This window comes from Tripterygium wilfordii, chromosome 10 (genome assembly GCF_013401445.1).
Source record: "Tripterygium wilfordii isolate XIE 37 chromosome 10, ASM1340144v1, whole genome shotgun sequence".
Lineage (NCBI taxonomy): Eukaryota > Viridiplantae > Streptophyta > Magnoliopsida > Celastrales > Celastraceae > Tripterygium > Tripterygium wilfordii.
This window is the reverse complement of record NC_052241.1, coordinates 985,923-1,010,557: the sequence shown is the minus strand read 5'-3', so window position 1 is coordinate 1,010,557 and position 24,635 is coordinate 985,923. Positions and strand designations below refer to the sequence as shown.

Below are 24,635 nucleotides of genomic sequence, written 5' to 3'. Positions count from 1 at the left end.
TTTATGGAAGTTGTTTCCAGTTAATTATAATAATAATCCAAACCTCCCATTATTCACTACTTTCACAAACCAAATCCACACAAGCCAATGAGTGCTCAAGGCACCACTACTCCTCATTATTCTTCGCTTGTTGACTCCGCTACTAAGCCAAAAAATCTTAAGGAAAACGAAGAAAAGGTTAATAATAATTCATATGAGATATAATTAGAGGACTGTATATATATATATATATATATATACACACACACACACATATATATAGATATAGATATAGATATAATTCTTGTGAAGAAATAATTGTAGTAATAATAGCTAAGCACATGCAATTTAAGGAATCCAAAGGCCTTTTTTCATAAAAACATGCCGCAGGCAGCTTTAATGTTGGGTTTATATGAACACTTAACCACCATTTGTTTCCTTAAAGAGAGAGTAATGGTTGGATTTGATTTTTTGAGTGTGAAATCCTTAATTTCTTGTTTAAGAAAAGAGTTGCAGCACAATCTCCTTGGTCGGTTGCTTCAATGCAAAGAAAATCATGATTAGAAATATATAATTGAATGCATACATTTTGTTCTTGATGAACAAATTTTAATGCATGCATGTTCATCTTTTGTAGAAATTACATGATTAATTTGTTGGCCTAATTAATTTAAAATATTATTTCTACTCACCACATAAACATTTGTAGTGTTCAATTTTTGGAATTAATTCAATTGTACACATTTTTTTTTGTTATATTGTTAGATAGTCAATTTCTCTAGACGAGGTCAGATAATAGATTTAGCCCCATTATAACTTGTCTAGCACTACCAAATTTGACACTGCAGAGACTCGGTTGTTATATATAATGTTTTGCAATCTTGCCTATGAAAATGATAATTAGGTTGTGTATAATATAGTCATGGGATATATTCAAAGGCTTGATGAGTGGTGTTGGAAAAGCCAATCTAATCATGTAATATCAACTTTGGGGCTGTGAGGGCAAGTTGGTGGATAATGCCATGAAAGTATGTGTGGCTGTGCACCTCTGTATTATCCATTTCAATGTCATACGGGCCAGTCATACCAAATTTTTTATTTTGCTATATTTTCCTGGACTGGGCCGAGATGCGTTTGGGTCGCTAGAGGCCTTGGGCTTTTTTTCCTATACTAATACTCGCCCACATATCTACTAGTTGGGTTTTAGCTAGAAAGAGCCAAGGATGCGCTGGACTTGTCCCTTTATGGGCCGAGGCCAACTTCACGATTCTGATCTCTTTTAAAGTTTTGGGTCACAGGGCTCGGCCCTTTAATAAAACAGGCCAGTAACAGAAGGCAGTCTTTTGTTTATGGGCCTTGGCCCGGATTCACAATTGTGTGGATCTCCTCACTTCCATAGTTCCATGGTTATATGATTATAACGTCGCCGTCAGAGTCTCAAACAGTCAAACTCAGAGCGATTCTCGATTTTTCTTGGAAGACGCTGGTTCTACTTTGCAAAGGTATGCTTTTGCTATGCTCTTTAGCGATTTCAGGGTTCTATGTCTGAGCCCCATCACTATCTGAAGTAATTTGTTTAAGCAATTCGGGTTTTGATTTGGATGTTCTGAGGTTTTTGAATTCGAAAAAATTAGTCGTTCCCTTGATCGGAGTTTCAACTCTGAATGAGAAACAAAACTCAATTTTATTCATTTTGGTTCAATTTTGTGTTTTAAGGAGGAACGATGGGATTTATCATGGAGTTTGCGGAGAACTTGATATTGAGGTTGATGGAGGATCCAGAGCAGAGAGACCGAAGTACGAGGGACCACTTGTACAAAATGAAGGCAGCAGGCAAGAGGTTTTCGGATGATAATAGCTTGCCTATTCGACCGTACGGGTTCTGGACGTTCGAGCGTCACAATGCTCAGCTGCGATGGGATCCTCAGATCAGCCATGCTTCTGGACGAAGGAACCCCTACGATGAAGTCCTAGAGCAGACCTACAAAGATGTATCCAAGTGAATGCAAGGTTTGTTTCATCTCCTTTTTATCCTCTAAACTTGAATGGACAGATGTTGTGATTAGGATGCTGAAATGTGGTGAGTCTCAGGCTGCTTGGTGAGTTGGGTAGTAACCTTCGGCTTCATGAATCTTGGAATTGTGCAAGTGGGATATTGCTTTTAATTCAATTTTCTTCTGAGTCAGTCAGATAACAGCATTCTTAATGCTGGATGTGTATCTCTTGATTGAAAATGTTTTATCTTTTAAATTCAACAATATTAAAATTTTGTTTTGGACCATGTCCTCGTTCTATCAAGCTTTGCTAGCGCCATGAACTGGATTTTTAAGGTAATCTATTGTCAGTTTTGATTAGGTATGTTATTGATCTTGAAGTTGTGAAGTCAAGCTGCGGAAGAGAGTAGTGATGGTCTTATCTTGCATTGCTATTTGATAACTCAAACCTTTTCGTTTTAAAACGTTTTGTTTTTTTCTCTACTCTTCATGAAACCAATTCATCCTTTCAAATTTGTATTGCTTTTAGAACTTCTCTGAAATCAGTTGAGTATATCCCACATTCGAATTTGATTTCTTATCTCTTAACTTATAGCAAAAGAAATGTGCCCTTTCTGTGTTTAGCTTTGTGAACTTAGGTATAAAGACATTCTGGGATGAAATAGCACATTTATAGATTTCTTTGTTTGATGCACTGTCTCAGTGGCTTTATGACTACTAGCAGTGGACATGAGTTCCAACTTTCGAACTTTCAATCTGAACATCTGTCAGATGGTCTACTGAATTGGGAAAGAATGTTTACTTTCAGTAGTTTATACTGACTGACCCCAAATTTCTGGTGTCAAGCTAAGCTGCTGAAAGGACAGTTAAATTTGTCAAATATCAAGCGCCATTTTGACCAATATTGTTTCATTGATGCAGAAAATTCTAGAGCCATTAGCCGGCGGATGTCTCTAAATTGGTGGGATCTTGTCTGTGGACATTTGAATGTAATCCTGTCGTAAACTATGCTTTATGCAACGGGTTTGTTATTTTTTGAATCTTCCAAACTGGTTCATAAGTTCAAATAATTGTCTGTATAACACTGTTATATTGGAATTTGTCCTCTTTTTTAAAAGAAGTTTGTTTGTCATTGACTAGATATTGTATTGAGTGGAGTATATCTTCCTGTTATCAATAATTTAACATGTTCATGTGTGATATCTAAATTCATATCCTGTCAAATACTTCATAAGAACAAACACACACACACATGAGAACTGCTATCATCCTGATTCCTGATTGAGTTCTGCACAAGGTGAGACTGTTATTATAGAACAGCCTTAATTACGTTTTTCATGCCAAAGTACCGAATTCTATCAAACACAAGAAGGCTTTATTTTGAATGCAGGATTAAAGGGTTTTTTTTCCTCCTAATTCTTGTTTCAGTGCTACTTGGATGGTTTGTTTTTCTTGTCAGGAGAAAGGAAAGGAAGGAAACCAAAGATTTCAGAACTTTTCTTAGCAATGTCCTCCACTGCACCAGTGACATTCTCTGCTGCAGACTGTCCAAAACCCAAGCCTGTCTTCGCAATGTCCTCTACTGTTCCGGCCACATTCCCTGCCGCTGATTGACCCAAACCCAATCCTTTCATGGCAATATCCCCTACTGCGTCTGTGACATCCTCTGCCAACTCTGACCCTTTCTTGGCAACATCTCCAACCGCGTCAGTCACATCCTCTGCCAATTCAAAGCCTCTCTTGGCAACGTCTCCAACTGCACCGGTGACATTCCCGACCAATTGACCGGCCATTGGAAGCGGAGACAGCTTCGACAACTGATCCGTTAACTCTGCCAAAGATGGAATTTGAGGCAAGAGGCCCAGTTTACCCAATGACTTCACGGACTGAGACATAATGAATAGTGTAACGTGTAGGGTAAGATAACCCATGACTGCACTTAACCCCCCTCTTCCAGCCTCTTCAATGAGTTCCACCACTGTGCTGATATACCAAATCATAAAACTCGCTAGTCTCTTTACAGAAGATGGTGCGTACTTATCAAATACCTGAGCAGCCTCATCCATCTACAACAAGATGTTACATGCTTAGACAAATTAGCTTACCTAAATCAAAGAAACAATAAGATTTCACATAACAATCCCTATCGAGTACTTGGCAATAACCAGCATCCAGCTTAGAGAATCTAATCTCATCGGAGGACGGGAATTCGATTTTAAGTTGGTGCTACTATTTTCAAGTAGCTCGCACTGGATCTTGGCCGAGCTAATATGTCAGGTGGGTTTGCACGTGCCTTGTCAAACTCTAAATTTGGGCTTAGTGGGCTTTTAAAAGGGCACGCTTGCGAAATTATTGGTTACTCAAAAAATGAAAAAAAAACTACAAAAATGAATTTGGTCTTTTAATTACCTTGTTATCAGCAAACAAAAGAAGATCGTTGGAAACGGCTATGAACTTCTCATATGCAGGATTGAAAGACCTCTCCGCAGTTGTTACTAAGGACTGCAGCGGCCCCGAATGCTGCTTCATAAACTCGTAAAGCTTGGACATCCATGCCAATACCAGTAATGAAGCAGATCTCACAAACCCTAAATGCTTGATTTCTTGCTGCTTCTTGCTCTTATTATTCTCCATCTGCAAAGACATCAACCCAAGAGGAATTCAACTAGCTCTAAGCTATACTGTCTTGCTCCGATGGCTTGGACCAGATAAACCACTGCACAAATGGTTTAATTAGTACTTCACCTTTTTGGTGCTATTGATTATATTCTCCAAAAATCAATTAGGAACCTTTTTTGAAGTTAATCAAATGGTTTAAAGATGGAGCATGTGATGATAATGCTTTTTTTTTTTATATATGCATAGTGTATTCAAGCATTGATGTTTGACCCCCGGTCATAATTAATCGACTTATGTGATCGAGACTATTGTATATGATAATTATTTTTTTATGTGGGTGTGATGATATATAGATCTATACACATGTGCGGGTCTCTGACAGTTCGAGTTTAGACTCATAATGGATGTCTAAAAGGTAAACTTGTATGGTGTCGATCTAGATCACAAAAAAAAAGATATATATATATATATATATCTATAAAACAATATTGTAGCTAGCTCACATTCCTTGTAATTTAATTACCCAATAATATTTAGGAAAAAAGTTTGAAGACAAACTTGATTGATAATTTTTTTATTTTTTATGTTATTTTTATCATTATTACTACTTACATAAATGTTAGGGATCCAGTAATTCATCTTGTCATTTGATTGATGTAAGTGTAAAGGGTTCATAAAACATGATAATTGAACCAAAGAGTGATATGTTAATCACTGAGATGACTGAGATCTCTATCACTTCTATACTAATTAGCATGAGAGGGGTTCAAACCTAGAACGTTATCCTTGTTCAAGTTCTTAAGAAGTAGGCTAATCTCAGTTGATAATTCATATTGCAAGGATAAAAACTATTATAATCTATACGTGTGGATTTACTTTCCATAGATTTTTTTGGGGATCAGCTTTTTTTTTTTCTTTTTTTTTTTATACCAAGGAAGGGATAACCCATAAGATCAAACAAAACTAACTACTCCTGACTACACGCCTAGGCCAAGAGACTCTAATAACATCTTCTCTTAACATCTCTATAATTTCCACAGGAGGTTGATGAAGGACCAAAACTTCACGATCATGCTGAAGAGCCATATTTGCTAACATATCAGCTTATTTATTGAGTAAAGGAATTGAAAAGCATATTTAATCATTGTGCAACCCTAAAGTGAGATTATCAATTAATTTTGTACAATATCAATGTTGAAGCAATTTAATTCTTTATTGGTTTGAAAATTACAAATAATTCATGTACGTAATCACGTGGTTCTATGAAGAATTAATCATCCCTTAGCTAGGATGGTATCGTGTATCTAGTTTCTGTAAAATTTTACGATTTGTCAATCTGAGCTAAAGCTGCACAGTGAAACCGCTCGAGCGGGATAAATTGAGTGCATTGATGAGCAAAAGTGTCCCGAGAGTATATTCAAGCGAATTGAAGTTACACTCGAGGAAAAATTATCAACAACTTTCCAAATAAAGTGAGATCAAGTGGAAACATTATCACATGAACGGAATCAACACTATTGGTCGAATTAAAACATGGACAATACTAGAGGCCCCCAAAATATGACCCCAAAAGTCCCCAAATTTATGTGACATTAAAATAACTATTGACTAAAAATACACTTGTACGCCCACTTCACATACAATATTTAACATTAAACGAGAGTATTTTGGGGGTCACTTTTTGAGGGTATCAAGCAATATCCTTAAAACATTGTTATGCTGCACGAGAAAAAAAAAGGGGAATAAAGAAGCACTGCACCATATATTTGATTTTTTAAATTAATTGAAGTATTATAGTTACGTGACTAATATAATCAATACGTCGAATATTTGACGGAAAACATGAAATGAATTGAAAAAAAAAGAAAAGAAAAGAAAAGAAGTTCTCTCAGAAACACGTGATAGCTGGGGCTTTTGCTCTATAAGTGCAAATAAAAATTAATCGGGTGGAACTACTAATACTATTACTAGCAGCTGCAAAATGTCAAATTATTCACTAACTGAGTTTTATAAAAAACATTTATTTATAATTCAACCATAACAGGAAGAGATCATTTGGGGTTCAGCTGTTGTTCCCCTCCCAACCAAGAGCATGTTCTTATGCATTACTCACCCGTGAAAATAAAATTACCAGTTTCCTTCACGCTGCCAGGGTTCATCCTCATCCTGAACCAGGATCGAACACATGCATTTATTAAGTCCAAACTTGTAAAATGAAAATATGTAAAATCTTGAGAAATACTAACAGATATAGTACAAAATAGTAACACAAACTCTGTGACTCTTACTATGGTTAAAACACAAATACACCGCGTCAAACATCACAATATGCAATAAAATGTAACAGATCTTATACATATAAAATCAATGAGCCAAAGTGTTCAAGTGACCATGCAATGCAAGAGAGCTAGCGTTGAACACTCTAGCCTCTTAGTGAGCTTACCATCTCTGTATGGGGCCAAAGGCTCTTGCATCTCTCCATGTTTTTTCTCCGGCAATAAAACCATGAAATATACCATTTGCTTTCGATGACAAGCTATTTCATGGAAATTTAAAAAATAAATCGTTCACTTTGATAAATGTTCATCCATAATACCATGTCAAGAGTTAAACTTCTGTAAATAGCCCTAACAATATTTTCGGGGTGCTGTCAGCCCCATACACGCAAAAAAAATTTCAACGCATGTCAAAATGATATTGTTTTAATATTAGCTCACCTCAATTTCTCCTCCTAGTGGTGCAGTTCCATCAGCAAAATGGTTCAAACCACATCGATGCGAAAGATCCTTTGAATTATGCTCAACAACAAACTTGAACGTACTTTCAAATATTTTGTCTCTCATCTTCCTCCTTCGCATCCCGGTACACCTTCTTGTGTGCCTCTTTCCATTCCTGAAAGACCTCCCTTGCTCGTCCCTGCAGCCAAACAGAAATTATCAATCAAAATGTCATATGATTCCCTACCTAAACATACATACAGTGTATTGGTTTCTTCTTCACCTCTTCCCAGCTGCGCTGCAGGAACTCCTCATCACCAAACTTAACAAACTTTGACAAATCCTCTTTTTCGCTTTCCTAAGCTAATTCCTCCGAGATATGCTGTTCCTCCTCCTGATCCAGGCTCATACTGCTCCAGTTCCTGGTAGTAGGCGCCCCGGCCTTCATCGAAGACGTCAGAGAGCGAAGATGAACCTCCCGACTATATGCACCCATCCAGTTCCTAGATGCCACCGAGCGAAAGCTGGGAGTTGAGAAGGATCGTCGGACCACAATCGCTAATCTGGACCGTACAAAGCTCATCGTCTTCGTGATTTTGTCCACTGGGGTTATCAGATATGGCAGATCAAGAAAGAGGCGTTGCCGAAGGTAGGGTTTCGCGAGACACTTTTGTGTATTTAAATAGTAACCCCGAAGTCTGAACACTCGCTCAAGACAATAACTTGACGTCCAAGCAATAAAGCCCACTCTCATACTGTACAGAAGAAGGAGAGTCTGATCCACTTTTCCGCAAACAGAATAACTACTTGCTGCTAACGCCCAATTCATGCAAACTGATTTCCAGCCCATAGCGGATCTCACCAGCTGATTATGGGTAATTGGGTCCGTATATGGGCCGGCCTTGGTCTAATAAAGAAATCAGGGAACAATGAATAGTTAAAAGGGCCGTAAGATCTAAACCCTAGATTGTTCGCAAGACACGTTACAATACCAGAAGATTAAACCTGCTGGAAGAACAATTAACCACCATTTGTTTCCTTAAGAGATATTACTGGTTGGATATGATTTTGAGTGTGAAAACCCTTTTTTTTTAAAAAAAGAGTGGCGGAAAAATTTCCTTGTCAGTTGCTTTTAGGATCGTCGATGATCGACTTTATTTTTCCTATGATTTTTTTATTTGAAAATAACTGATCAGTCGGGTTTTTCTATTATCAATTGATTTTTTATTAATTGTTTAAAAAAAATATGTAACTTTTTTAAAAAATAACCGACCAAGGTTCTATTATGATAAATAATTTTGGATAACCCTAATTGCTTCAATGCAAAGAAAATCGTGATTGGAGATAATTGAATATAAAGTTACGTTCCATTTTCGTCAAATTTGTTTGATTTTGATAACTCGGACAAATTTTCACAATTTTAATCAATCAACCCACTTATATTTGACCTGAGGCTGTCGTAGTCCCTACTCCTTAGTCCCGAGGGCAAGCCGCCACCCTTCTAGCAGCAGGCTGCAAGCACAACTAAATGGGTATGAAAAGCCTGTAAGGAGAAGTTGTACAGGGAAGGTGGACTAGAATTTGGCTCTCAGTGAGAATCAAGGAGGGGAGGAAATTAATTTAGGAGAAAAACGAGAAATTATTTTATTCTGAAGCTTGTAAAATAAATTAATGTACTACAACATCTCTGTATAAAAAAAAGGTTTCGACTGTTTCTCAGATCAATTGAGATTACAAATTATTCATCGGACAGCCAATCTCATGCAGAATTTTCTTAAAAGCAACTCCCCAAATACTGTAACGCTGGGTATCACCTTCAGAAGTCATGTACTCTATCTGGATTTGAACTTGGATAAGTAGCTGAAGCAACCTTCTCCCGCAGCTTGAACTTTTTAGCTATCAGCGGTCTGACATCTTCAACATCCACCAAGCTCTCCAAAAAGGGAAGCAACAAAAGTAATTCTTCATCGGAACGATCATCAAACCAGCTCTCAATGGGGATTCCATTGTCCACTTGGAACCCAAATGCCTTGCAAGAAACAGAAGATTTGAAATTTAATATAAACAGAGTTATTAGCATAAATAGGGACCAAAAAAGGAAAAGAAAAGACATAGTTCTTGTTATTTATGGGCAGAAGACAAACAATATCACTTGGAGAATAAAATGCTTGCCAGAAAAATAGTTTTTAGGACATTAAGAAATATGATGTCTTGATGCGTTATAGGCTTATAGCAACAAGATTTTCTTGGAATTGAATAATTGATCATGTCACTGTATCATTCCAAGATGATTTGCATATTCTGTTTTTTCAGGATGTTCAGGATCAAACCACCTAAAAGAAGCAATCGCATTGCCAATTGCAAAAAATTTACGACTCATAAGGTGATAGCCAGAGCCGCGAATACGCTACTGATTCCACACAAAGAAAACAAAGATAGCTCCTATTATGACGTATGCCACAGATTTTGTGCAGAACTCATAAAATCAAGCAGCTACAGCGATAACCACAAAAGGGAATTACGTCACCGATTGCAATCAAGAATCAAGTCCTCTAGATTGCTCCCAACAGTAATTAAAATCTTTATCCTCAGTGGTAAAAAAATGATTTGCAAACAAGAGAGATACAGCAACAGTACCTGAGGAGAATTGTCGATTATGATAACATGAGCCAAATCACGGCCAAGTACCGACAAATCCTTGAGGTAGTTCCCATCTACATATACACAGGAGTCACGAAAAACACGATGACGAAATATCTTCCTTTTTGGATCTAGCACGTTCAAGAGCTGCTCAGCATATATACTTTGACTGGCTGTAAATATAATGATTTCAAAAAGACGAGAAACTCTGTCCATAAAATCTCTTAAGTGAGGACGGCATCGAACATACACTGTATGCTCCTGGAGATTAAAATTAACAGGGAAGGTGAAATCTGCATCATCACAAGGTTCTAGTGTGGAATGCACCAAAGTTTCTGGAACATCAAAATATTTCAGTCAGTATCCTCAACAACCATTGGCAGACAAAGGAAAGGTATGTAAAATCCAGATTAATACACAAGCATAACTAATAAAATAGCAAAGAAAAAAAAATCTTTTGAATGCAACAAAGATGGAAAACTTCAGCGTTCCAAAGCATGACACAACATCGATTATGAAAAGAACCCTGAAACCCCAAACAGTCATCCCAGACAAAAAAATGCAAACCAAATGGACAATAATGATCAGATCTTCCACAAAAATACAAACCAAATATGATGCATTCTTTCATTTAAATTCCGGGAAATAAAAAGTATATAAAGGCCATATCTCAGAGAATAATGAGAAAAAAAGTGTTCCCACTACACCCAGGGGGAAGCAAAAAACTAGACCCAAACCATTGAGCTTACATTCACAGGTTTATGGGCAGCAGAAAAATATAAACAGCCAGCAATGATATGCATGAAGCTTGTGCAATTTGGAAGGGAAAATGTAATATCTAAGCATATCCCATCAACAACTGGTTGCGTAAACAACAACCAAGGGGCAAGGGGTACCGCTTTTTCACAAAGATTTCAGAAATCCCATTATTGTCTGTTTTAGATAAACCAGATAAAATGTCTTACCATCCAAGTCCAAAACAAGACTAGTAGGAGGGCAACTCCGAGTCTGTTTAGGAAGTAGCATACGCCGAAAAGTGGGGACAACAGATGACAAATCTGGTAGGTTCCTTATGAATAGATAAGGATCAAAGTCGTCAAATTCCTCATAGTCCTCATCCTCAACACAAACATCAATTGACATTGAATCTTGACCATGCTCATCAACACATTCTAGCTTTGAGTTCTTCATGGCAAGATAAATTGCTGAAACTTCAGATGAAAGGCCAGCTCCTTCTGAATCTGTATTACAACAAGTTGATATATGTGTATCTATGGTAAGAATCTCACTGCAGTGCTGCTCATCAAAGTTTGTAGCTGGTTCGTTTGTATCCACTTCTATATCACCAAGACATGATGCATTAATTGAAGTTAATGTATTCTCAATCCCCCTATGAAGAGTATCTTGAGCAACATGACCATGAATATCCGTCCGTGAGTTCTCTATCCCACAATTCTGCTGAAACTGATCTCCACTTCGAAAGAATTTGGCAAAATCAACTAATATGAAACAAACATAAACATAAGAAGAGAAACGAGAAGTATAGATGATGCGGCAGCTAAAGAGGACTCAAAAAAGTAAAATCAAATATCTACATCATGTAGATTCATTTCATGGTCTATCAGCAAGCTTATAGATCCTACTCTATCTAGGATTAAATATTATTTTTATGCTTTCATAAGTTAGTTTACTATTGGGTCAGTTTTTAATAAGTTTACATAAGTTTTTGAAAATGTTAGGAGATGTTAGGAGACGAATCTTTCATTATGTTAAGTAAAGTCCTAGGTGAAGTTGGAATCCTATTAGTTATTAGCTTACTTTTTCAGAAATTCTAGTATTGTTTGAAGTTAGTTTTTATAGAAACATGGTTCCTCAGAGTCTATGTATATATGGATGCAATCTCGAAGAATGATGATGATGAATGAATAATATTAAGATTACTTTCAAGCATGTAACTTGCTTTTCGATTGTGTGATGCCAGGAACCCTAGGTGTAATGCTTAGCTTATCTATCTTTTCCATACTTCATTCATCTTAATTTTTTTACAATTTTCGTATCTGATTCTACTGTTTAAAAGTCCTAATTGCTAGCTCTTCAAGCCCTAATCATCAAAAAGTGGACCAAAACCCTTGATTTAGCCCTAATTACTTAAAACCCCTTGCAAGAACCCTTTCATACGAGGTTAGCGAAACCTGTTCTACGCCCATACATTACCATATTAAGTATATGTACATTAGAAAAAGCACCCACTCTTTATTTTTAAAAAGAAAACGAAAAAGAAAAGGTTTTAACTTATCACCTACCTTCACCGGGTATTTCCCCTTCAGAAACTTTGGCAACATGAAAGGCAGGAGAAAATATGGTATCCATTACATAATGAGCAGTTCCATCGTTGCAATCCTGCAGTACAGTTAAGTAATCACATATTGCTATTACGACTGTTTATCAAGAAACAATTCAAGAGTGAAATCTAAAGGCAAATAGCAGTAGCATATCAAATGTCAAAGAACACAAGTACTAATGCGACATCTACCTCACCAGCCATGGAAGGACCAGCAATCTCATCATGCGCCACACAAGTATCAGAAGTCTCGTCTTGGGGCAAGTCATACCTCGTATTCGAGTTGGATGCAGCAACAGGTACAGCACTTCTCGTCACTGAAAGTTTGAGGAAATGACAATGAACATCACCAAATAAGCTAATTATCACTATCAAAAAAGAAAAATCTACCAACGAAGGTGATTCTGATATCATGGAACTTTGTTTTTTTATAGGCTAGTATCATGAGACTTAGCATGCTACAACACCTAGAGAACAGAATGAAAATGATAAACTTAAAATGTAGATAAGACCTAAATGTAGAAGCAAATTCAGGAAAAAAAAACCAATAATGGGTCAAGGGCAAATTTAAATTTATATTACTATGTAGTAGCGGAATGTATACCATTAGTAGGTGGAGAAATGTCAAACGACGAAGAAAATTAGAATCATAGTAGAAGGCATAACCATAGAAAATTCTGGAATCCATGAACTTAGTATCGTCCTCACAACAACACTAATCATGAGGTAAATTATAGTTTATCATTAAACAAAATTTGTTATGGTTAAAAATTGATGTCATGTCAAGATTTCATTTAGCAGACACCAAGAAACAGTTGTTTAATCATGATATAATGTGATTAAATAATAGGAATCGAGATACAATATACTCAATGCATGGGGACATGCATGAAATAAAACCAAACGCATGGAGAGTAAATTGGTTTTAACCGTTCCCATCCTAAATTTATTCAGTTAAAAAGAAAGATAATCATAAATGAAATTCCAATAAAGCCACCCCAAAAGTAGCTAGAAGTTCCTCTATTTTCTACATTTTGTTCTGCTTTATAATTGATCTACACAGGCATTAGTCACCCTACGCAGATAAAATTCAGACTAGTAGGAACAAAGGAATAAAGTACCACATCTCTGCCTTCTGGATGAAGACGTAATTAGCTCTGTAACCTTCTGTTCTGCAACTTGTGCATTTTCAGACGGTTTCTTCTGAGCTCTTGACACCCTTGGGCTTGCAACTTCTCGAGAAGAATTCCTTCCAGTAATTCTTTTCTTGGTTTGCATTTCACCAAAAATATATTGTCTACCCAATCCTTCTGGGTGTTATTGGTACCTTTTTCAGCCAGAAGATAGAGCATAGAATCAGAGCATTGTGCTCAGTAAAATATTCAGTCCACAAAAAATAGTCAATGATTCTAGACTAGTACAATAATTTGTACTAGTTTTTGATAATTAAATTTCTAGACTTCATAAGACAGAGAAACTGGATGTCCAACAAAAGAAACAAATTGCAACCAGCACTTAACATGGCCCTACACAAAAAGAGAAAGAACAACCAGAGTACTTATTCTACAGATGAAGATAAAACTGTTACAGCAAAACTGAAAATATAACTTGATACACAACTCAGAAAGCAAACGAAACCTTAAAGACATCAGTTTTATTCTTAATTTTTTCAATCCACATTTAAATGTAAATTCTGATTTTCTCTTCTTTTTTTTTCTTATAAGTTATTTGGTAATATTCTTCAATCAAACCTTGCACAAGCTGCAAGTATAAGCAGTTTTCTACCACTACGCCACGAGCTCCTTTTGTTCCAATTTTCTCTTCTTACACACAAGATAACAGAATCAAAATTAAATCTGCTAGTCCAAACTTTCTCCCAACTAATTAAATGGTCACCGTGGTCAGATTATAAACTTCTACCAAAGCAAAAGGTATAACAAATTTCAAATTTCCAATACAAACGAAGAATGTGAACTCAACGTTTAAGATTTCACGCCCAAATTAAGGTAAAATCAGCTAGAAGTGAAACCCTAAAACATAAACATTTCAAATTTCAAAGTAACAAATACAAGAACCAATACCCGAACCAGCCCAGAAATTCAATTAAACCTCGATAAAACCCCAACTAGAGGTCAGCACATCGCCATGCAGAGTTTTAGCGAGCCCTCATCGAAACAAATCCTAACTCATTAAACCCAAATCTACAAAACAGACAAGACTAAGCCATGAAAACTACAAATACTAGCAAGCTTAAGCTCAAGATAACTTCAATTCAAATAAACGCTTACCAGAATACGAGATCGGGCATGAAAAAGCTCATAAGCTCAATTAAAAGCAACTCCTCCTCTAATCGAACACAGAGAACAAAACAGTGTGTGAAATTAGAGCTGAAAAAGGAAGAAGCAGCAAAGACTGAGCAGCTGAAACCCTAGATTGGTTACAGGTAGAGAGAGAGAAGGACTTGGTTTTGGTTTTTCCCTCCAAGGATGGGAAAAGAGTGGGAAAGAGAGAGAGATCGAAAATTTTATTTTTGTCTGAACGAAGGCTTCGCGATGATAATTTAAATTGAAAATTTTTCTTGGACAGTCAAATTCCTTGTATGAACAATATCAGTGAGCAGCTCGCGACAACTTTACCTACTCGCCTTTTGAGAGAATAAATTACACTCGCTTGTTTGAGTGAGCGCGTCCCATGGGCCAAGTTGCCATGCGGCCCATGCCTTAAACGGCGCCGTTTGCTACTTTTGACCATGGAAGGAGGGTCTTCAATTCATCCTTAGACATTTTTACACCTGACCATGGAAGGAGGATCCTTTATAGTAGTGCATACAAGATTCAGATCAGATTGTCCCTTAAATCGTTTCAAATTTGATATTTCAAACCTAGTAATTCTAATTTCCCCTTGCTCTTTTTAACCGGCCCACTATGAAACGTTATTGGGTTATGGGCCGGATTTACGAAATGAGTGTATTGACCATCTGATTAGATGGGCTTCCGTGCTGGACGAGAAGCCCTCTAGTGGCCATCACAAACATCCAGTCCATTTACCAAAAATTACAATTACCCATCACTTGATATCAAAACTGCATGAATTTCTCTTGCAGGAGCCCTTGAACAACTTCCGTCCACAGCTGTTGCGGACAGACTAGAAAGGGCGAGTTGCGCATCGCCCATCACTTAAGACGGTCCATCGTCATTGCTAATTGACCCCTTCGAGCTACCCCTTATGACTTTCCTTCCAATTGAATAACATCACAATTATATGGTTCACAACAATACATACATGCACAGGTAATATATAAAATTATACATCAATTACAGCAAAGAGAAACCAAACCCGAATGAAAACACAAAACATTGCCTACAGCCATAGAAGATGATAAAGACATAATAGTTTTCCTCTTTCAGATACAATAATACGGTACATGGTGAACATACCTATGATTAAAAGTCATAATTTAAGAAGATATGATCAACTTAACAAATAAGCGGCAAGAATAAAAATAAACGCATGGCTACAACTCCACGTCTCCACATGCAAAATTGAATTTACTACAACTTCCCGTGTTCATTTGGTTCATTACATGATAAATTTTGAAAACATCGAACAAAAAACAAAGGCAGGCACGGTTATTTTAAACATGGAGCAAATTTATGGGCTTATCTTGGAGGAGGGGGAGGGATATGGGATTTTGCCATTCCCACCCATGCAACGATTCCAACTGCAAGGATTATCCATCCAAAAATGTCATACTTGAGATCACTGCTCTTCTTCTTCTTGGAACTCTGGAGGAAGAAGAACAAATTAAAAAAGAAACACAAAAAAACAAACTACACAAAAAAGGAGTGCCCATCAACAGGCAGTAGTCAGATCCAAAAAGACATATCACAAATGTTTGAGGTCCTTAGCATGGTCTTAACCCATGTCCACTCACAAGTTTGTCACGAATCACATATAACAGACCATCTCCAATTAAATTAAATCCTAGGTAAGAAAATTGCCTATTCAGGTGTCCAAGTGGGCTTGATTATAGGCAATCCATACTAAAAAGTAATTGCTCAAAACCTTCTACAAAAGTAAGTAAATATTGCACACGTCATCCAACTACAACGAGGATATTACAGATCAACCAAGTCCATTATCTCAACCATGGCTAGCGCTAAACCAGATTGAAGAAGGACTCAACTTCTTACTCGAATGTATATTAACATGGAAACATGTACTATAGCACAGGATGTTCTAGAAACATAACTGACAATAATAGGCAACGAAAACACCTAAATTAAGATTGTGATGGGTAATCATTCAAAAGGGTATTATTTCGATAAGGAAGATGAGGAAGGGTTGAAAGAAACTGAGAAAGTAAAACAATATAGGTCCAAAGTTTTATTTGCTGCGGAAGGTTAACATAAAGAGAGGGCGAGCCAAGAACCTCAAAAGAATGAAAAACTATGTCAAGAGTATAGTACACACCACAAAGGGCACAGCAAGAAAAGAAAAAAGGTAATAATTCCACCCAATTAGAAAAATGGGAAGTTACTAATAGTAAAGGAGGACAATATCAAACAAACCACCATCACCAGAAATTGATCATAGTTAAGGCAGCCACAAATATTCTTTCATTCGAATACTTTATACGCAAAACAGGGAAAAGCTCCCAAAAATGCAAGCTTAAAATAAACTTGCACTTAGGTAAAGCTGCATCTCTCTCACCTTTGCATTAGTAGAAGCAGATGATCCCCCATCCCCACTCTGCTGCTGACTAAATCCATGCTTATGGATCTCCTTGTGCAACTCTGGTGCCTAAAATAAACAGCAATGAGTTCAGCCACGATAGCTTCATGATGTCAATATAGTAGCAAAAGGCGCACTTAGGCATAGACATAAATATTGTCAAAATCATTGTTCAAGCAGTTCCACTAATCCTATAAATCAATGGTTAGAACATAAGACAGAAAAAAACAACTCAAGGCATCACAAACAAACACAAGTACATAACATCATCACCAAGGAATCATCCACACAAACATTTATCCCACTACTTATCACGCGACTAAACCTCAGAGTCCAAGATATTCAAGTCGCAAGACCAATCTGTAAACCCATGACTCCCCACAAAGAGAAAAATACCAGCATTTGCCAAATGCATGCTACCGACCACCCAAGGCCACTAATTTTTTAGACAAATTTAACCATGCATATAAGGTTGTGTTCCATATATCTAGCTTGTCAAGATACGCATTGATACGAGAAACATTTAAATTATGTAAAACAGAGCTGAGAAGAAAGGTTACATGATGACCACCGTAACCCTCATACTGTCTCACCAATTACATGGCAGATGAAGCAAAACTATTATGAATGCCATAATATCAAGCCTCATGGATTTGGGATCCCTAATGTATCACATCCACTATTCCTGCTCTAAAATCAATGGAGCAAAATTATCGAAGCAAAAATTCTTATGTTCATAAAGTACATGGATTACTCAAATACTCTTAGACCAACACATTAACTAAACTGGAAAATAAACTTCAAAGAATAATATAAACAGATACGTGTTCTGCATGTTCTTATTTTTCAAAATTAACCAAAAAAAAAAAAACTTTTACCCCATAATTAACAGCCAGCTTATTCATGCAACTAAATTAGAACCTTTGAAAAGTCATATTGCATCTATCTTAGTCGTGATTTCTTGTATGTCAAGCAATCACATGGCATAAACTACTAATCAGAGAAGGTTACAAGAGAATACCTTGGCAGCAACTTCTAAAGACTTGAGGTAGAGTTCATTAGTCGAATCCTACAATGACAGGTTCCAGCATTAAGCTTCCGTTAGCAGCTGCAATGTAACACAATGCATGCTCAGAGCTTTAAACTGAATAATTACCTCATTCACTGCTTTTTGGAAAAAAACAGCAGCTTTATCGAAATAACCCTTTGCTTCATCAAGGTCAGAGAGCATAAATGCGAAAGAAGTGTTTGCATTCCCCAGGTACCACAAAGCATCATGCTTCGCAGGGTTTACAGACAAAGCCTCCTCTAATTTCGTCATTGCATCTAAGCAATTGACATTCATGCTGTAAGTTAATAAAAAACTTATTGCAGACAAAAAGACATCTAAAAATGCCGAACCTTCAGCCAAAAATACATACCATTTAACATATTCTTTGCTTCTGGAACAGTTTGAAATTGAGACAGTTCAATCAATGATGCACCCCACTTAGCGAGATTCTGTAATCATATCCAGCACACCATATTATCAAGGAAATTTTCCCCGAAAATAATTTCATTAAATATCCGCCAACATATAGGAAAAAATGAAAATTTGACGACCAATTACAACAATCGAGAAACAAAACATCAAACATCAAGGCAGAGAAATAATTAAAATTACGAAGCTATTCAGACAAATAAAGGTAAGAATACGATCAGCAAACAGTGAAAAGAAGTAACGGATTCTGCGAAAGGAGACACGTACATCGGCATCCAGAGGGTCCTTCGTGTAGGCAGCCTCGGCGGATTTTCGAGTATGCTCGAAGAGAAGCAACCGATCGAAGTCGCTTTGTGAGAACTCCATTTCTCACGTTCAGGGATGCTGCAGTGACAAGTGCTAGGGTTTTCAAATGATATAAATTTCGCTTAAGAGGACGGGAAGGACTAAAAAGTAAAATGGCCGTGGCTCGGTGGCTGCTTTCTTTAGTGTTTGAATAGTGCGCCGCGATTACTGTACAGAGTATGGTTAAAGAAAAAAGAGCGAAAATTATCTTGGAAGGTTTTAGACTTTAGACTGCTGCCACGTGGACAATGCGGTGTCGCTCAGTGGGACCTCCTCAGAACCGGGTTTTCTCCTGCCTTGTCTGTCTCTTTGCCAATTGGGTAGTTAACTAATAAAAAAAATATCCAAAAAAACGAATTTAAAAATAAATCTTATTAAATTCATTTTGTGCGACATCATTTTATTTTATTTTTTAGAGGAAAAATGCAATATATGAGACTGAAAAATTAGATACAGCAATATCCCAACAAGCACTAAGAACTTGTCCTACAAGCATCTACAATGGATGCTTGATACTAGAGTTATTAAGCACTTTAAACACTAGTTTCAAACACTTAATGTCTACAATAGATCAAAATCAACACTTGAAAGAACTCTTAATATTAGTGAATACTTAACATCTCAAGAGCCCCTTAAGAGGATAAATTAGACCCACACAACCAATCATAGCTTGACACATTGCAAACTTTCTCTCATTTTTCTCTCTCTCCACTCCACTTCACTTTTTAAATTTGCAAAAAAGAGGAAAATGGTAAATTAATTCAAGTATTTGTATTGTCTACCATTGTAGAAGACCTCTTGATATTTTGGTGATGCACAACTACCAAGAGAAAATGGAGCACTTGAAAATGAAGACTATGAAGTCCCATTGGAGTTGCTCTCATGCACTAAAATTCATTCCCATATATGATTGAGAATCGGCTAATTTGTTACCGATTCCACACACATTCCACTATAAACTTTTTTTTTATTATTATTTGTGTTCATTCTGGAAAAAATATAATAAAACATATTCAAAAAAAAAGTGATTCATTTCCTCTTATTTGTATGCAAATAATTATTGTATAATCTAAGGGCCAAAGATCACTGCAATATTTATATGACCAAGGTGATCATAAATGGTTACGAAGCTTGAGGCCAAGAGGTAAAATATAATCGGTTTCAAGCTCTCATTTGGCAACAGGACAAATCAAGTACTGCTATCAGAATTGCTTTGAAAACTTGATGTAAAAGAAAATCATAGGTTTAAACATTATTAGATGTAATTCCAGATCCTCAGTATCAATGGCAAGTCCACCTGAAAGTGTTTCAAACAACCTTATTAGGGGGAAAAAAAACATATTATTAGGCTTTGAAGAGTTTAGGGGAAGCAGATACGATTTCAGGTGGATCCACCACTAGGCTTTGATGCAATAAAAGCTTCGATTTTCTGCGACAGCTCCTCCTTCACCGAACCAGGAACAGAAGCTGCATAGTAGCATAGCAATAAATGGTCAAGATATATGAATGAAAGATACTCTTTGCTTTAGTAACAAAATATAGCAGCCATGACCATAAACATGAAGACACTAATTAAGTTCTCATGAATGGAAAGAGCTCGTAGTGCTCGGAAAAGAATTTAATCATGCTAAATTACCTATACCAAAACTCAAAATAATGGGTAGAAAAATCCCTGCAAGCAAAATGTGATTAGAGTTTCAAGATCTCAAGCAAGTGAAAACTGAATCAGTTAAGAATTATTGACATTAATTTTTTTAACTGCAGGTCAACTGGATGCTAAAGATCAAAACCCAATCTGATCGTACATCATATTATTCTATCTCAAGCATTACACTGCATGATGCTTCACATGCTCCAAGGATCTCAAATGTCAATGAAAGTGAAAGACGGCACACCTATGCCTAGCGGTGTAATCTCATCCACGAGTATGTCCAAGGTGAGATCGTGGATCCCTTTCTCATTTATGAGCGCCCTTGTTAAAAGAGATTAGATGAAGTTACTTTAAAGTGCTTGAAAGATGCAATGTGAAGATAACAAAATCAAGTAAATTGCATGTGATGCTAAGAAACTGACTAAAAACCAGAATAAATCCAAGAGTTTAGCAGTGCACACTTAGAAAGTTTCTAAGTACACATAGATTGAACGAATCTGATTCATGACCACCAAAATGCCAGGTAGTGGCAAACTGGAAAAGCACAGAGGAGGAAGCTACTGTATAACCTTATTAAAGTAACTGCAGGAAAATCACATACATTACCATATTCATTCCATCCCTTAGTCACCATTACCTTTACTAAGAGTAGCAGAGCTCTATCATAAATTTAAGGCCAGGTTGGAAAGGTCATGTCCTCTTATATTTAGGTCATTTGTAATGGGGAAAAAAAACTTCCTCCACCAAAATAACGCGAGAATATAAATTATCTCTCATGTGGCATGAGCACCTCCAATTTTTCATTTCCCCTTGAACTGATCCCTCAAGCTTCATATTATAGTTGCGCATTGGCTTTGATTTTTCTCAAAGTCTCTAGCTTTAGTACACTTCAGCTGCTACGTCTATTTTCGTTTCATGTAGTGCTGCTAAGAGACAACGTGTTCAAAAATAAAAGTAGCATAAATGAGAATGCTGATTAGGCACATGGCAATACAAGAAAAGACATTATCAGGAACCGAGGTCATTCGGTCTAAGGTAGCAAAGGCTCCGACTTAAGATAAGATGAGAGCAAATATTTAAGATGGATAATGTCGTGTTGCACAGCGTGGAGAGTAAGAGGTGTGGAGAAGAGAGAGGAGAGGTCGAAAAAGACACAGATGGAAGTAATAAAGAATGATATGGAAGAGAAAAGGTTAATGGATAGTTACAAAGGGTTTTTTTTTTTTTTCATTACGATCCATATATATTGATGGCCCCAAATAAATGTCATCAAGACTAAAATGATGGTTTACAAACCTAGGACAAAAATCAATATGAGAATTTAACTTACTAACCATAAGCAGACATACTTGTGTTCATCACATTCATTTTAAGATATATACGACAACAAACCTTACATGTGCACATGAATCAACGTATAACACACATGCACAGACATATTAAGAACCAATTCATAAGAAAACATATAAATAAAAAAATTTAGTCATAAGCAATGCAATGGGAATAGTAATCCCCATCCTCTCCCTCACCATTTAAATTTTATTCTATGCATATTCTAATACAACTAAATTTTTACTCTTATGTAAAAAATGTGGCAGAGCATGTTTCACTCTCATCGGTGGCTATAATCTCTAGATTCTATACAAGTATCCCATCATATATCAACCGCGGGACTTTGAAGTTTGAATTCTTTTCAGAGTACTTGTCAGAATAACTTCGATTAAAACTTTCTTGGTGAGGAGATAAAATCTACTACAAAAAAACGCACTACAGTCACTTTGAGCTAATAAATTTTCCCATCATCAATGCTTAAAAAAAGAATAAAAATGGGTAAACACATAACTCGAAGTATAGCCACTTTCAATCCTTTCATCGTATGGAAAAATGGAGGCAATTGGGAAATGTAACTGGGAGAAAAACAATCAATCAATTATATCTTGATGATTTTGAAATCACAGTCTATGAACCATTATATCTTTTTGCGGAAGTAAAGCCCCCTACAAGTTACAACCTTACGATTGAAATGAAAAAAAAATCAGAATAAACGAGTAATTTTACTGTTGAAGAAAATACCTGCAACGATCCATCAGGCAGTCAATCCAACTACAATCTGCAAGCCTTTCCCTTAACATTTCCTTCAATAGCTCCCTCTTCTCTGCCTCATTAACCTGCATGCACCAATCAAGAGGACTCATTACGCCTGAAGTTGCAAAATGAGTTTAAAATTCAGCAATCGACTTCTAAAAAGTAGCAGAAAGAAGAACAACCTCGGTCTTAGGCTTGCGCCCTCTTTTCTTTTTCAGTGACCGAGGCTTGCGCTCTTGTTCTTGATCTTTGATATCATTCTTATCTTTCTCTGCAGCTGACGATTCAGCACGAATCGTCATAGTTCTCCTTCAAAATCAAAGATGATTTGAACAAGAATCAGAAACAGAAACAGAAACAGAAATCAAACTGTATCGCGCTGAAATGGAAGTTGTCATTGTTAGCTTAGCTTACGTTTGCACCATTTTCTCTGTCCGAGTTAGGGCAAGAAACCCTACGAAAACGCTCCCGATGCGGAACTTGACCACAGTCCTCTGTATGTAGAGGGGAATGCTTGACGTGTGTTGCGCTCCGCTGTCCTCCCAATTTATAGTTGGATACTAGCCTGGTCTGTAGTTTCTATTTTCTAACGCCCAAGAAGATTTCGGACTTCCCGGGGATCGAGTTACCGGCTATTACTTACACTCGAATGACGAAAGTACCCTTTGGTCCTTTTATTTTTCTTACTGCTTGAGATTTTTAACGAGGGTATGAAATGTCCAATTTAATGCCACCTACTCCTTTTTCTTTGTCTTTTTTTTGGGTCATTTACAGATAATGCAAAACCTTTTTAAAATTGTTTTAATATGGGAATGAGAAGTATGTAGGGCTATAAAAAAATCATGTCAAATCGAATTCATCATCAAACATATTAATTGGTTGATTATTATTAAATATATATTAGCGAGAACGGATAAAAAAAATTACAATAATCAATTAAATTTATGTAAAAAAAATCAAGAAAAAACGTATGAAATTGATGTGGACACTTTAAAAGTATGTTTAAAGCAAATTAATAGAGTGGCAAAACTCTGTGTGGTCTGGATGATTGAATTTGTCCGATCCGGATTAAATCAAGTTTAGACGTAAGTATTAAACCAAGTTTAGACGTAAGTTATATGTTCAAATTCTGGGTCAAAACACAAAAAAATTTGCCCGGTTTAAAATTGGGTTCGGGTTCAAACACATAAATCTTGTCTGATTTACTTGTCTGGACCCTAATTCGAATTAAGTTTCCGATTTACTTGTCCAATTTAAACTAATCTGGATTTGGTCAATTAAATACGTTTGAAACATAATCCAGATTAGGGTTAAAAAATGTAAATATTTCGTAATCATTAGTAGTTGTCCAACTCGGAACTGATTTTTTGTCGCCTCTAATTTTTGTGTTGGGAAAAAAATTCAAATAAATACATTCCAATTTTCAGTTTCCCGCCAGTCAAAGCCCTAGGGCGCGAGTTCCGTTCCTCTGTACACTTCTTCCAATCTTCTCATACAACGCTTAGCATCTTCTGATGGCGGACCAAGAACAGCCAGAGCACGCAATGGATACGACCCGATCCGCGTTCCCAACGGTTCGAGTCAAGAAAATCATGAAGCTCGACAAGGACATCAACAAGGTCAACAAACAGGCACTACTCCTAATCTCTCGTTCCACCGAGCAATTTCTCCGATTCCTCACCGAGAAATCTGCAGAGGCCGCAAAGGAGAAGAAGCGAAAGACGATCAAACTTGAGCAAGTGCGAATCGCCGTTAAAAGGCACCGGCCAACGAGCGATTTTCTCCTCGACTCACTCCCGGCGCCAACCCAGCCATCGGATCGGCCGGCGACGGATAAGACCCATACTCGGTCAACCGCTGAAAAGCGGGCACCTCCCGGTACTCGCCGAATTGATCATTTCTTCTCTAAGCCCGAAAGTGAAGCTCCGGTTCAAACAAACGAACCCTAAATTGTCTTTCATTTTCCATTGTCATTTTGTGGAATTTAAGTTCCATCTGTTGTGATTATAGAATGGCTAGATTTAATTCGAAATCAAACTTGCAATTCAAT

The 24,635-nt window shown here is 36.8% G+C and overlaps 5 protein-coding genes across 7 annotated transcripts; 2 read left to right on the top strand and 3 right to left on the bottom strand.

Moving 5' to 3' along the window:
- Positions 1–1,330: 1,330 nt before the first annotated feature.
- LOC120007129 lies at positions 1,331–3,170 on the top strand. Its single transcript, XM_038857316.1, has 3 exons — positions 1,331–1,481; positions 1,696–1,989; positions 2,895–3,170. Exons 1-2 carry the CDS (start codon positions 1,391–1,393, stop codon positions 1,980–1,982), a joined length of 378 nt encoding a protein of 125 aa, XP_038713244.1. The 5' UTR covers positions 1,331–1,390; the 3' UTR covers positions 1,983–1,989; positions 2,895–3,170.
- Positions 3,171–8,928: 5,758 nt separating this feature from the next.
- On the bottom strand, positions 8,929–14,897 carry LOC120007416 (CTD small phosphatase-like protein 2). 3 transcript variants are annotated; one of them, XM_038857619.1, is made up of 8 exons: positions 14,579–14,897; positions 14,372–14,491; positions 13,412–13,617; positions 12,483–12,607; positions 12,253–12,349; positions 10,915–11,448; positions 9,947–10,284; positions 8,929–9,338 (listed from the first exon to the last, which is right to left on the bottom strand). In XM_038857619.1, the coding sequence occupies exons 3-8, from the start codon at positions 13,566–13,568 to the stop codon at positions 9,126–9,128; spliced, it is 1,464 nt and encodes a 487-aa protein (XP_038713547.1). In that variant the 5' UTR covers positions 13,569–13,617; positions 14,372–14,491; positions 14,579–14,897; the 3' UTR covers positions 8,929–9,125. The 3 variants fall into 3 exon arrangements, with proteins under 3 accessions (XP_038713547.1, XP_038713546.1, XP_038713545.1); XM_038857618.1 differs by having other exon boundaries at positions 14,372–14,897; XM_038857617.1 differs by lacking the exon at positions 14,372–14,491 and having other exon boundaries at positions 14,579–14,896.
- A 732-nt stretch (positions 14,898–15,629) lies between these two features.
- Positions 15,630–18,959, bottom strand: LOC120007417 (mitochondrial import receptor subunit TOM20-like). The gene is made up of 6 exons (XM_038857620.1): positions 18,772–18,959; positions 18,446–18,524; positions 18,181–18,350; positions 18,046–18,093; positions 17,004–17,093; positions 15,630–16,075 (listed from the first exon to the last, which is right to left on the bottom strand). The coding sequence occupies exons 1-6, from the start codon at positions 18,868–18,870 to the stop codon at positions 15,950–15,952; spliced, it is 612 nt and encodes a 203-aa protein (XP_038713548.1). The 5' UTR covers positions 18,871–18,959; the 3' UTR covers positions 15,630–15,949.
- A 1,130-nt stretch (positions 18,960–20,089) lies between these two features.
- On the bottom strand, positions 20,090–23,155 carry LOC120006814 (transcription and mRNA export factor ENY2-like). Its single transcript, XM_038856904.1, has 5 exons — positions 23,000–23,155; positions 22,768–22,894; positions 22,574–22,668; positions 20,745–20,821; positions 20,090–20,316 (listed from the first exon to the last, which is right to left on the bottom strand). Exons 1-5 carry the CDS (start codon positions 23,008–23,010, stop codon positions 20,231–20,233), a joined length of 396 nt encoding a protein of 131 aa, XP_038712832.1. The 5' UTR covers positions 23,011–23,155; the 3' UTR covers positions 20,090–20,230.
- Positions 23,156–24,028: 873 nt separating this feature from the next.
- LOC120007887 (nuclear transcription factor Y subunit C-5) lies at positions 24,029–24,634 on the top strand. The gene has a single exon (XM_038858363.1). The coding sequence runs from the start codon at positions 24,100–24,102 to the stop codon at positions 24,532–24,534; it is 435 nt and encodes a 144-aa protein (XP_038714291.1). The 5' UTR covers positions 24,029–24,099; the 3' UTR covers positions 24,535–24,634.
- Position 24,635: the final 1 nt, after the last annotated feature.

What these genes read in the sequence shown, in the direction of transcription:
- LOC120007417 (XM_038857620.1), bottom strand. Translation starts at nt 18,870, where the DNA reads ATGGAGTTCTCACAAAGCGACTTCGATCGGTTGCTTCTCTTCGAGCAT. An exon ending in CTTTAGAAGTTGCTGCCAAG is followed by an intron (nt 17,094 to 18,045) that starts GTATTCTCTTGT and finishes TGTTTATTTTAG; the next exon opens with GCACCAGAGTTGCACAAGGA. An exon ending in CTGCTTCTACTAATGCAAAG is followed by an intron (nt 16,076 to 17,003) that starts GTGAGAGAGATG and finishes TTCTTCCTCCAG; the next exon opens with AGTTCCAAGAAGAAGAAGAG.
- LOC120007887 (XM_038858363.1), top strand. Translation starts at nt 24,100, where the DNA reads ATGGCGGACCAAGAACAGCCAGAGCACGCAATGGATACGACCCGATCC.
- LOC120007129 (XM_038857316.1), top strand. Translation starts at nt 1,391, where the DNA reads ATGATTATAACGTCGCCGTCAGAGTCTCAAACAGTCAAACTCAGAGCG. An exon ending in GCTGGTTCTACTTTGCAAAG is followed by an intron (nt 1,482 to 1,695) that starts GTATGCTTTTGC and finishes TTGTGTTTTAAG; the next exon opens with GAGGAACGATGGGATTTATC.
- LOC120006814 (XM_038856904.1), bottom strand. An exon ending in TGCCTGATGGATCGTTGCAG is followed by an intron (nt 20,822 to 22,573) that starts GTATTTTCTTCA and finishes TCTTTTAACAAG; the next exon opens with GGCGCTCATAAATGAGAAAG. An exon ending in GATTACACCGCTAGGCATAG is followed by an intron (nt 20,317 to 20,744) that starts GTGTGCCGTCTT and finishes GCTACTATGCAG; the next exon opens with CTTCTGTTCCTGGTTCGGTG.
- LOC120007416 (XM_038857618.1), bottom strand. Translation starts at nt 13,568, where the DNA reads ATGCAAACCAAGAAAAGAATTACTGGAAGGAATTCTTCTCGAGAAGTT. An exon ending in GTCCTTCCATGGCTGGTGAG is followed by an intron (nt 12,350 to 12,482) that starts GTAGATGTCGCA and finishes ACTGTACTGCAG; the next exon opens with GATTGCAACGATGGAACTGC. An exon ending in AGGGGAAATACCCGGTGAAG is followed by an intron (nt 11,449 to 12,252) that starts GTAGGTGATAAG and finishes GTTTCATATTAG; the next exon opens with TTGATTTTGCCAAATTCTTT.